Below are 12494 nucleotides of genomic sequence, written 5' to 3'. Positions count from 1 at the left end.
GTTGACCTTTGGCATATAATATTAGATAAAAAGACCAAAACTTAAAAACTTAACTTTGACCACTGAACCATGAAAATGAGGTCAAGGTCAGATGATATCTGCCTGCTAGACATGTACACCTTACAATCATTCCATACAACAAATATAGTAGACCTATTGCATAAAGTATGAGAAAAACAGACCAAAACACAAAAACTTAACTATAACCACTGATTCATGCAAATGAGGTCAAGGTCAGATGACACCTGCCAGTTGGACATGTACACCTTCCAGTCCTTCCATACACCAAATATACTAGCCCTATTGCTTATAGTATCTGAGATATGGACTTGACCACCAAAACTTAACCTTGTTCACTGATCCATGAAATGAGGTCGAGGTCAAGTGAAAACTGTCTGACGGGCATGAGGACCTTGCAAGGTACGCACATACCAAATATAGTTATCCTATTACTTATAATACGAGAGAATTCAACATTACAAAAATTCTGAACTTTTTTTTCAAGTGGTCACTGAACCATGAAAATGAGGTCAAGGACATTGGACATGTAACTGACGGAAACTTCGTAACATGAGGCATCTATATACAAAGTATGAAGCATCCAGGTCTTTCACCTTCTAAAATATAAACCTTTTAAGAAGATAGCTAACGCCGTTGCGGCCGGATCACTATCCCTATGTCGAGCTTTCTGCAACAAAAGTTGCAGGCTCGACAAAAACTGATCACGAATTTCCTGATTTTTAGTTCCCTAGAACTAGAGGCTCTGTGCATCTTCAACAATAGACACTCTCCAAAGATTGTAAACTAGAATATAATTCCTGACTTAAATCACTAATTTGTTGTTAAGTATTACTGATAATATTGTTCTATCTTTGACAATTTTTGCCCAAATCACAAAAAGAGGTACAAAAATACCCATTTATGATTATCCTATTAGAAACAACTGACAATTTCAGTTATGCTGCCCTTTTGAAGATCTTGTAAGTTAATTATTTTTTTTTTTCTTGTAACAACCTTCATTCTGAATTATAAAAGAACTTCATGTATGTGCCTGTCCCAAGTCAGGAGCCTGTAAATCAGTGGTTGTCGTTTGTTTATGTGTTACATATTTTTTTGTGTTCATTTTTGTACATAAATAAGGATGTTAGTTTTCTCGTTTGAATTCTTTTACATTGTCATTTCATGGCCTTTTATAGCCGACTATGTGGTATGGGCTTTGCTCATTGTTGAAGGCCGTACGGTGACCTATAGTTGTTAATTTCTGTGTCATTTAGGTCTATTGTGGAGAGTTGTCTCATTGGCAATCATACCACATCTTCTTTTTTTATATTCACTCTAAAATACTAGTCTCACTTTAGTCTCCCCATGATGACGTATGCCTCTAACACCATGGAAAGAAAATAATATACTGTCAAAGTATAAAGAATACTAAAACTTATAATTAAAATGCAAAGCTTCACTACAACGTTGCTCCTGATGAATCTGGTCTATGAATTGCAATATTATTTGCAAATGGAAAATAAAATAAATCAGCTTAATTTTCATTATTTATTATTAATTTACATACTATTTACAATTTTACAAGTGAATTAAAAAAAGAAAGAAAAAAAACATATATGATAGACAGTGAAAATAAACCATGTAAAAGTAAACTACACAAACATTTCTTTATTTCAAAAGAGATAATTTTAAAATATTTTTTTTAAAGAATATTTCATAATTTTGCCCAATTTAGCACTGAAGCAGCTATAGAAGTTTTGAAATTAAGTTGATTACATCTACTGGTTCAACATTATGCAATAAATACACAATTCAGTAAATGTTGTCCTGTCTCGCTCGTGTATGCAACATGAGATGTAATTTTTTGGTGGCAACCCACTGTGTGTGTGAAAAATTATAAATTGACTCCTGTAGGTATGTAATATTCATATAAAAACACAGCGATAGACCAGAATTTGCAAACATATGTTGAATTAATAAACTACTGTTATCATAATTCATTTATTTAATAAAAAATGAATAGAAGAGGGGGCATTTTTTTTTTAATTTATTAAAAACTATAAATTCGGAAATTGTTCTTTCCACAAGTTAATGGCAAGAGACAGCCAAATATCTGCCAAGGCATAATTAGTTGATAAACTATAAAATAAAAACTAGTCTCTAAAAATGTCGCACATATTAACAGGACAGAATTTTGACAACAGTAATACACATATCATAATTAAAGCTTAAACCTATCTACTTTCATCCCTTTTCCTGTATCAAACTCACTTCCATACTAAGACACAGCTATACACATTCATCAAATATATACATTGCAGTAATGTTTGTAGAAAAATAAAATTTTCAATTAATCATAGCAACCTTATTATTTCATCACGACTAGCAGATCAGTTGAGTATTGCAAATCAAATGCCCAATTCCAGATATTCTGCTATTATATCTAAATCATGGATTCCACATCAATTCTTAAAATAAAATGTATATGCATGTTCACATTCATTCTTTGAGTTGCAGAGGTCCGATGTTTGGCAGTAAGTCTATAGAATTATCTAGAGATATTGAGGGAAGAGGAACATCTTCAAAATCTTCTGGTTCTAATAAATCTTCAAGTCTAAATTCATCTGAACAATCTGAAACAGAAAATTAAAAAGACCATTAAATTTTGTACATTTGCCATTCAACTGATGATTCTTAAATATTTTGTCTACAAGATTTTTTTCTCATTTTACGGTCACACATGCAATGAACCAACCAACACCAACTATCCCCAACTTATCAAATTTAGTTCATCAAACTACTTTTCGATTAGAAAGAACTAATTTTGAGGTAAATATTAAACAGCTATCAATACCAATCATCAACGAACTTATAGATATCAAATAAACAAATGTTGTGATGTTGAAAATGAGACGGCAACAAAAAACTAGAGGCTCTCAAGAGCCTGTATCGCTCACCTGACTCTACTTGTTTTTTTGAAATCATATAATATTTGGCTACAAAGTAACAACACTTGGCCAGCACCTCATAAGGAAAGGACTATTCATGCTATGTTTGATCTCATTCAATTCCATGGTTCTCTAGAAGAAGACTTTTGTATGCACTTCCCATAGGGTCCTATGTTAAACTAAGTCCCCAGCTGGCGGCCATCTTGGATGATGGATCTGCTACAAAGTAACAACACTTGGTCAGCACCTCATAAGGAACATTCATGCAATGTTGGGTTTCATTCCATTCAGTGGTTCTCTAGAAGAAGTCATTTTTTTGCATTTTCCATAAGGTCCTATGTTAAACTAAGTCCCCAGCTGGCGGTTATCTTGGATTATGGATCGGCTACAAAGTAACAACACTTGGTCAGCACCTCATAAGGAACATTCATGCAATGTTTGGTTTCATTCCATTCAATGGTTCTCTAGAAGAAGTCATTTGTATGCATTTCCCATAGGGTCCTATGTTAAACTAAGTCCCCCACTGGCAGCCATCTTGAATGATGGATCAGCTACAAAGTAACAACACTTGGTCAGCACCTCATAAGGAACATTCATGCTATGTTTGGTTTTATTCCATTCAGTGGTTCTCTAAAAGAAGTCATTTGTATGCATTTCCCATAGGGTCCTATGTTAAACTAATTCCCCCGCTGGCGGCCATCTTGGATGATGGATCGGCTACAAAGTAACAACACTTGGTCAGCACCTCATAAGGAACATTCATGCCATGTTTGGTTCCATTCCATTCAGTGGTTCTCTAGAAGAAGTTCAAAATGTAAATTGTTTACGACGACGACAACGGACGACGACGGACGCCAAGTGGTGAGAAAAGCTCACTTGGCCCTTCGGGCCAGGTGAGCTAATAATATGTTGCTTGTATAGGATTTTCATAGTTAAATGCAAATGTAGCAAAAAAAAAGTAGCAATACTTTAAATGTAAATAATAATACTCAACGACAATAAACCATGACTTACAGGAATACAGCTAAAAAATACTGAGGTATATGTGAATCCAAATGTAAATACAAGTAAATACTAAATACAGTGTATTGGGTATTTTTCATGTGATTAAATTTCTCTTTGTTCAGGTTACATTGTAGCTTCAAAAAGTGAACATTTTACCCAGCTGAATCAAAACCTTTAATTTTTAGCATGTCAACCAATTTTGTGTTACATTAATCCTTAACAATGGGGTACAGTAAAATTCAAGTATATCTTCCCTTTCAGTGAAACTTTACCCTGTCCATTTTGTCATGAAATCAACAAAAAAAAAGCAGATACTTAAAAAAAAACAGTATCATTCACTCGTTATGAATGGTTCTCCATCTGACCTAATTACATCTTTTTCTAATTGTTCATTCAATCGATGGAAACAGAAAATATAAATCTGTCTTTTTTACTGTGTAAACATTTTTTTTTTTTTTATTCATGAACCAACACCATATGATAAGCCACATATACATTTTGTAGTTATAAAATAAAAGATGAATAAAAGTGAGACACCTGATTTTTGTGTTGAATATTTCGCCAAAGATGCTACCATCTTTCTTTCCTCTTCCTCCTTCATCCTCTGCCTCTCTAACTTCTCTTCTTCCTCGTCACTAGAGTCAGGCAATTCCCCAAACAAGCAAGGTGGTCTCCAACGTACTAACTTATTAAGGTATGTACTTATTCTGTCAGATTTTGGCCAAATGTCCTCAAAATCATCCTCTAAAAACAAATGTTATAACAATGTAATAATTCAATTTTCATTCTTTCTGTCTTTAATATCATATTGCATGGCTGTACTTCTTAATTTCTTCTGATTAAATCAAAATTAAAGTATTGTCATTGCTGTAATCCAGTCAATATTTGGCTAGTAGTCAAACATTTATTCTGATCTCATTTGTATAGATTTATCTAAATACCAAATTCTGTGTGCATGGTGTGTAGGAAATTTTGATACAAACATAAAAACTGTGAGTTTGATATATATAAGATATTATGTATTTGGACAAAATTTCTATGGAAAAGAGAGAAGATATATACATATTGGCACAATCTATATAAACCAAAAATATATGACATAATTTTCATTATAATATTAATAACTAAACAGGAGTGCACATGCTGAAAAATCTCAACTGCTTTACCTATCTTGATTGAATTTTATTTGATAAAAGTCTGTAAACAAAGTGATCAAGGTACCATGGAAATGAGGTTGAGCACAGATGAACTATGTAAGTAAGACAGACATGTACACATTACAAGCAGTTCATATCAAAATATACATGACCTATATTGCTTATAAAACAAATTTAAGAAACATATGTATATATTTATTTATGTACATATTAAACAAGGAAAACTTAGCATTGACGAATGAACCATGAAAATCAGGTTAAGGTCACATGAAACCTTCTAGTTGAAAATGTACACCTAACAAGAAGTCTACACACCAAATATAGGTAACAGTTACCCAATTACTAATAAGTGAGTTTTTCGTATGAAATTTTTTTTTGTATCAGTCACAGAACCATAAGATTTAACATATGACTGACAGAAACTTCTTTACATAAGGCATCTGCATACAAGGTATGAAGCATCCAATTCTTCTACCTTCTGAAATATTAATCTTTTCTACACCTAATTAGTCACAGGCAAGACTTAATACCAACCTTCTTCTTTAGGAATGTGCATATGTTCTATATCCTCTGCTAGTCTTTTGTGAACAGGCTCTATTTTGACTGTAACTTTATTGGTACTTATCGACTTTTTCCTAAGGTTTTCATTCACGGATGGTTTCTGAAATATATTTCAAGCATTAATATTTTTTCCTCGTGTTTTCATTCACCTAAAGTTTCTGAAATATATTTCAAGCATTTAAAATATCTGTATACATGTATATACATGCAACTATCATTACTACTGCCAGATAAACTACAATGCACTAAATATGCATAAACTAAATTTATTATTCAGTTTGGATTGTTTTGAGAGAAAAACGAAAATAAAGCACAAGACTTCTGTTAATGACTGTTTTTTTTAAAATAACACAACATTTTTATAAGTACTTGGGAGACAAGACAATTATTTTTCACATTTATCAGCATATACACTATGATCATACTACTGTACTATAATATACAGAGACTCTCTTTATAATATATCAGTAACAGCCGTGGATAATAAACTTTGAATGGATAGACTTAGTAAATAGCAAATATACTTAATTTATATAAATGTACAGGAAAACGCTAAAATAATTGAAATTAATAGAACACAAAAAATAACAGACTTTTGAAAAAAGAAAGAGGGCTAAAAAAAAAAAGTTGTCCTGTCTCCAAGTACCTATGACTTTTGATAATTCCTGAAATTCTCCAGTCATAAATGTTTTACACTAGAAAATTCATTCTACAACAGTTTACATACTTTCTTAATGACCTTGATTTTGCAGGTGTGTTCTATCTGTTTTTATTTAGAATACCAGCTGGAAATGATGATAAACTTGACTTAGAAAAAATGTACAAAATTCAAGCATCTCTCACTCGTCAAGTCAGAAAATGGTGAGAGCAGACAGTTTTTTACGAGTCCAGGAACCACCACCTCCTCTTTATAAGAACTCTACATAGCCAATGCACCTTATCCTTATCTACATTCTACAGATCTACCATTACCTGCATTATATTACCAGATCGACCAGTCAGGGGCTGTATGTTAGCTGATTTCATTTGAAGCCCTTTGCTCTGCAGTGGTAGTCCTGAAGGTTTCTGCATAGGTTTAAGACCAGGTCCATTATTCACAGCCTTCAGATCTCTGTTTACATCCCCCAGTGCACGTCTAGGTGTGACAAGACTCTGTTCATTACCTTTATTGAACACCTTCCCTAAAAAATGTTAGAACATTTATGCATTTCATCAGTTAACCCTTTCCTTCATAATGACACCTTTTGACGCCACCCCCTTTACTCCACAATTGACGCTTTTTGACGCCTGTGTAGTGCCTCAGTTGAAAGGTCTTATCTACTAATTTTTCTTATCAAACTTAATAAAATTTGTATCTATTATACATGTAAAAAAGATATTTATGAGAAGATCTGAGTGCAATTTCATTGATGAAATATTCGTTTTCACAATGCATTCAAAATTCTTTAAACCTGATGATTTTTTTTTATTTGAAAAAATCCTATGTGAATCTAGTTTGTAAAAAAATAATTCCATGGAGGAAAGGGTTAATTCATTTATAAATTTTTAAGACTCATATTCATGAACCAAATTAAAGATGTAAGGTACTTTTATTATTCTTACCTAGTCCGCCACCTATCTGTCCTTTATTGGGTCTGACTCCAAATGATCCTGCATTCTCTTTATCAACATACGGTTGGAAAGCAAGGGATGCCATATTATTCTGAAACATATAAATATATTACATTATCATATTTGCAAAATAAACAATAACAACAATTCTGAGGGTATTGTGTGGCAATACACAAAATCATCAGGCAAGAACAAAATTTGAAGTTGATCTGTAACTTGTCAAGATAAAGCAATACAACAAATATCAATATCTTCAAGAAAACTTCAAGATACATATTGCATCAAAACAGAGGAGTGAAGAGAAATTGTATTGTAGGAGAGAAAGTCTCGAAGAGAGATTTAATCAAATAAAATTTATATGTAACCTTAAATACTATGTCTATAATTCCGCTACATTGACAACAACACTTAAGTAAACTGCATCTTTTATTGTCGACATGTTTCGCCGATTAGATCGGCTTCATCAGGACAAAGTATACAAAATTAGAACCCCTGAAGTACAAAAAAATGGTATCATGTATGTGACGTCATAATTGTCCATTGTTGACGTTGCTATGGGATACTCTATATCATTATGTAATGTTGAACAGAAAATGAATCAAACATAGTACAATGCAAATGAAGTTACTAAATTTAGAGTTAATCTATAATTTTTCGATTTGTCTTTAACTTTAAAATGGTTGTAAACTATTGTAATGGTAAGTGTATAAATAAAATGTGTTTTTAAATAGAAATTAAATTTGTGTAACATGAATGTAAGTACAATGTCAGTGTACAGTTTTACAAAGTTTCTTCCTAATTTGGACAACTCAGTCGAAATAGAAATTGAATTTGTGTAACATGAATGTAAGTACAATGTCAGTGTACAGTTTTACAAAGTTTCTTCCTAATTTGGACAACCCAGTCGAAGTGGTAGGGGTGTGCCCTATAAGTGTTGTCCAAATTAGGAAGAAACTTTATAAAACTGTACACTGACATTGTACTTACATTCATGTTACACAAATTCAATTTCTATTTAAAAACACATTTTATTTATATTTTATTTAAGTTCGGGGAAGCCGAAAAACTCTTGAAATTTCCCGGTCCTCTTCAATTTTCCCATATCTGCTTTTTATTTTTATTAAATCACGAGAAAAAACTTTGATAAAAGATCGAAGATTTTGTCGATGTCTATCGGCGCTTTTATTCAAGCACTCGTTTACTAGGTGTAATCAAGCGCAAAAGAGACCACATTCTTCTCCTATCATTCTAAAAGTCGGTCACTGTGTCGGTAAAATCGGAAAATCCGGATTGATAACTGGTGCTTAAATCGGGACATAAACGATTTTTTTTTCTTGTCATCGGAGGAAAATAAACTTATAGTTGCATTTATTATAGCTCTTAATAAATGACATAGTAATAACTATAACATATTTGTCAAATTTAGTAAGAAAGCGTTTTTTTTGCGCCGTCCGCATTGGTTGGCGGATTTAACTTTTAGATGTGGGTAAGTAATTTTTTTATTGATCTTACCCGTGGTAAGTCAAGGTGCCAAAAAAATCCTAGAACACTGTGAGCTTATTTTTCATGGACACTGTCAAATTCAGAACCAATTACCGGTATGGCTGATTTGCAGCAACAACAAAACGATTCGTACGGGTTATGTTAAAGGTTAAAGAGATTTGTAAAGCAAACGTTGACAAATGAAAAGGTTTTTAATGACTTTATCTTGCAAATTGATGCTGTGCAACATGCATCTTTCGAGTCTGAATAGAAACCGGAAACGCAGATGTATCAATTTGATTGTAATATACGAAATGAATTCGGAATTACGATACGATATTTCTTTACAGGAAATATTTAAGTTTTTACTTTTAAACTTTTAAAGTAATTCTAAATTATCGTTACAGCAGTACTCGAGTTATTTGCGATGAAATAATATTTACTGTTTTGCGTCTTGTACTTCTTAAGAAAAGGGGGATGCTGATTGCGTAAGTCAAAATAAAGCACGCGTTTGACTTGTTAAACTGTTTTCTTTTTATTAATTATTAATTTATTTATTTAATCTAAATTATCATAATCATTTGCTGAAACTTAGTTGATTAATTCGACAAATGGAACGTCTATCCTCAGATAGTATTCTCCTGTCTGGTTTGTTGATCTACCTGTATACAAGCTCAGGTACAAGTGATTAGCGATCTTAATCCGGATATCCCTCAGGCGTTAGAACTGTATTGATTATTAACATAAAAAGCCCAAGGGTTATGCAATTACATGCATTTGAGTATAATTGATAAAAAAAATGGCGTCGGCTACAAAAAACGATGAAGTTTTGAACGATGGCGGAAGACAATTTAACGATGGCGCAAGACAATTTAACGATGGCGCAAGTCATTTGACGATGGCGCAAGACATTTGAACGATGGCGGGGCGCCATCGTTAAACAGGCCATGGAGATCCCTGGTAAAGATCTAGAGCTCTAATTGAAAATTATGTTTGAAATTTTTTTAATACAAATAAGCTTACTACTTTAATGTCATTCAGAACTTAACGTAACTATAAAGAGGTCTGAAAAATTGTTGTTACTGGTATGTTTGAAAAAAAATTAACATCAAAATCAATCAATTTTTTTATCTTCTTAGGGAAAGTGTACATTTGATTGTCCTGCACCAAAAATTACAATTTATATCATTTAGCAAATATTTCACAGTTATTGGTCATGAAGACACCCCTATTAACATGATTAAGACACTTATTAAGGATATTTTGGATATGTGCTTTTGTCCTTAGCAGAGGGGTCTCATTGGTCGGTTCTGATCCCAGATCCCAATTACACTATGAACGTAAGCAATTCTCATTTTTATCTGCTATACTTCATTTCCCGTTTTCACAGCACAATAATTTGACTTTCACGTGTTGCGATTACAAAAAAATCGGCAATCCCACGTCACGCTAAAGACCTCAGTGAGACCCACCTTAGACTACAAAGTTTTATATCAGTATTGTTTGATACATTAATGGTAGTCACTATTATGTTTTTTGGTCTACACACTTATGAAGATATTTTTCTGTTAGAGTTATTAACACAAATGTCATTTAACAGTAGCTAACACTGTTTACGGAATACTCTGCTTTTGCCAGATAAAAATTTATTTTTCTTTGAAACAAGTGTGACTGTCAAAAATAAATGTAAATGAAAAAATGGAATTTCTATCAGGAGGATTACAAAATTAATAAATCCTTAGAATTTGATGTTAAATCAAATTTAACTGGTGTACAATCACTGATTTTCCAATTTTCAATTTTTATCCTGCTTACTCTTGTTAGCTTGTTGTTTTTAAAGATGGCGCTGCTAAATATATCAACCAATGAAATGAACGGTTTCGAAACGCAGGTAAAAATAAATTATGTACTGCTAAACTCGAAGTCGGACCCATATCGCGGAATATAAATAAATAAATGGAAATTCATTCCACAGAAGTAGATCTGATTGCGTTTTAACATGTTATTAGAAAAAAAGATCACACAGGCAAAATGGACAATTGTTTTGGTACCTCATTGTAGAAGGTCACGCTTTCATAAAATGTTTATGACGTCTTTACACTTTTAATCAAAGGAACGTATACGGATAAATATTTTTTTGTGTGCACACATGCATATTCAAGATAAAAGGCATGAATTTTACAGACACAATAAATTAAAACTGAGACTACTATAACACTTATAGTCGTCTCAGATTAAAATGACAAAGATATAGCACTAGAAAACATAGTTTATGATTTACACTATTAAAAATTATCATTTTAAAAATAAAATTGTGAATATTGATATTTTGAGTAATTCAAATAGACTAAATTGATAATGAGTGAAATTTAAATTGACTACATACTTATATTTTAGTTGTTATTGGCATTAAAATAACTTTCGGTAGCTTCGAATATTATTAGATCGATATTTTTATCTTTATCGCGTTCACATTGTAAGTTGTGGTGTGCTCTGTATCGGCGATCATTTATATGATTTCAGTCACGGATAATTTGTTCTTATGTTAAATCAGGGACAGTCTTTCAAGTGACTTATTTATAGAAATTCCCTGATTAAATGTTCTCTTATATGAATCACTGTTGTTTTTTTTTGGTGGAGATGACCCCCCACGCCGGAATGATGGCTTTATCCCGCCGCATTCAGTATATGAATGTCCCAAGTCAGGAGTTTTTGTTTAAATGCAGTGCTGTATGACCCTTTGTATCACATTTGCTGTCCGTTTATTGTCATGCCGTTTGTACACAAACCAGGCTGTTGTGTTACCCACACCTCTGTTGTGCTATTTTCAATTATGTACTGAAACGAATTTCCTGTACAGAACCCTCACGGTCCTCTACCAGACTCAAATAGTATACCAGTGATAATTTATATTGTTCAGTGTTATATTGTATAATGTTATATATGTCATTAGGTGTTTTTTTTTTTGTTGACTTAAAATTTGTCTTCTGGACTATGTGTTTGCTTCTTCAAATAAAAAAAAATATGTATATTTGAATATTTGAATAATTACATTGAACTATTGTGTATGCACTTTTTTAATTCTTTTAAAATGCGTGTACTGTATTCGTTGTTAAATAGTGGTTTAAATTATGCCTGCCATCTTGTTTCTAATTGTTTCTTGTTTCTGAAATTTGGTTTGTTGATGAAGTTTATAAGCTTGTCTTTTGTACAACCAAAAATTTTTTTATTTTTTTTTATTTTTTTATCTTAACTGACTTATACAGTTCTGACATACTGTATCTATAGTGTTTAGATTTTAATGCCATTAATATACCCCCACTCCTTTTTATAGTATATCATTTGACAATTTGAAACTATATTCAAAGAGTGTTTTATCTATGATATCATTGAATCAATTTTTTTTTTTTAATTCTTTTTGTTACATGTTTTTGTGTGTTTTTTTTTTATGAGTCGACTTTTTTAACGGAGTTTTAAAATTTGTTCCAATGTGACGATTTTTACACTACTACACTAGGTTAGGAAGGAGTGAGTTTCACAAACATGTTACCCCCGCCGTATTATTTATGTTACTGTTCGAAGCCATGGCGCTTACAAGCAATTATTTACATTTCAAAATTTCTCTAGCTTTCAACACCTTTGCATCCGCGACTCGGCGATGGAAACAAATTCAGGGAAAATGGTGACATCTTGTTATAAAAGAACTCATCTTTTTCCAAAATGAAATTCG

The 12494-nt window shown here is 32.2% G+C and overlaps 1 protein-coding gene across 2 annotated transcripts in view; it reads right to left on the bottom strand.

Moving 5' to 3' along the window:
* Nucleotides 1–1534: 1534 nt before the first annotated feature.
* Nucleotides 1535–12494, bottom strand: part of LOC143072583 (uncharacterized) — a 79863-nt gene continuing 68903 nt past the window's right edge. Inside the window, exons 1-6 of one of the 2 annotated variants that reach the window (XM_076247592.1) lie at nucleotides 10580–10645; nucleotides 7274–7373; nucleotides 6644–6852; nucleotides 5645–5771; nucleotides 4491–4697; nucleotides 1535–2633 (exon numbers count right to left, since the gene is read on the bottom strand). In XM_076247592.1, coding sequence (XP_076103707.1) covers nucleotides 2500–2633; nucleotides 4491–4697; nucleotides 5645–5771; nucleotides 6644–6852; nucleotides 7274–7367 — 771 coding nt within the window. In that variant the 5' untranslated portion in view covers nucleotides 7368–7373; nucleotides 10580–10645 and the 3' untranslated portion in view covers nucleotides 1535–2499. Of the gene's footprint in view, nucleotides 2634–4490; nucleotides 4698–5644; nucleotides 5772–6643; nucleotides 6853–7273; nucleotides 7374–10579; nucleotides 10646–12494 lie in introns of those variants that run through there. The other variant, XM_076247593.1, reaches the window with a different exon arrangement.

Source organism: Mytilus galloprovincialis, chromosome 4 (genome assembly GCF_965363235.1).
Source record: "Mytilus galloprovincialis chromosome 4, xbMytGall1.hap1.1, whole genome shotgun sequence".
Taxonomy (NCBI): domain Eukaryota; kingdom Metazoa; phylum Mollusca; class Bivalvia; order Mytilida; family Mytilidae; genus Mytilus; species Mytilus galloprovincialis.
The sequence above is the reverse complement of the archived record's forward strand: the minus strand, read 5'-3'. Positions and strand labels throughout refer to the sequence as shown.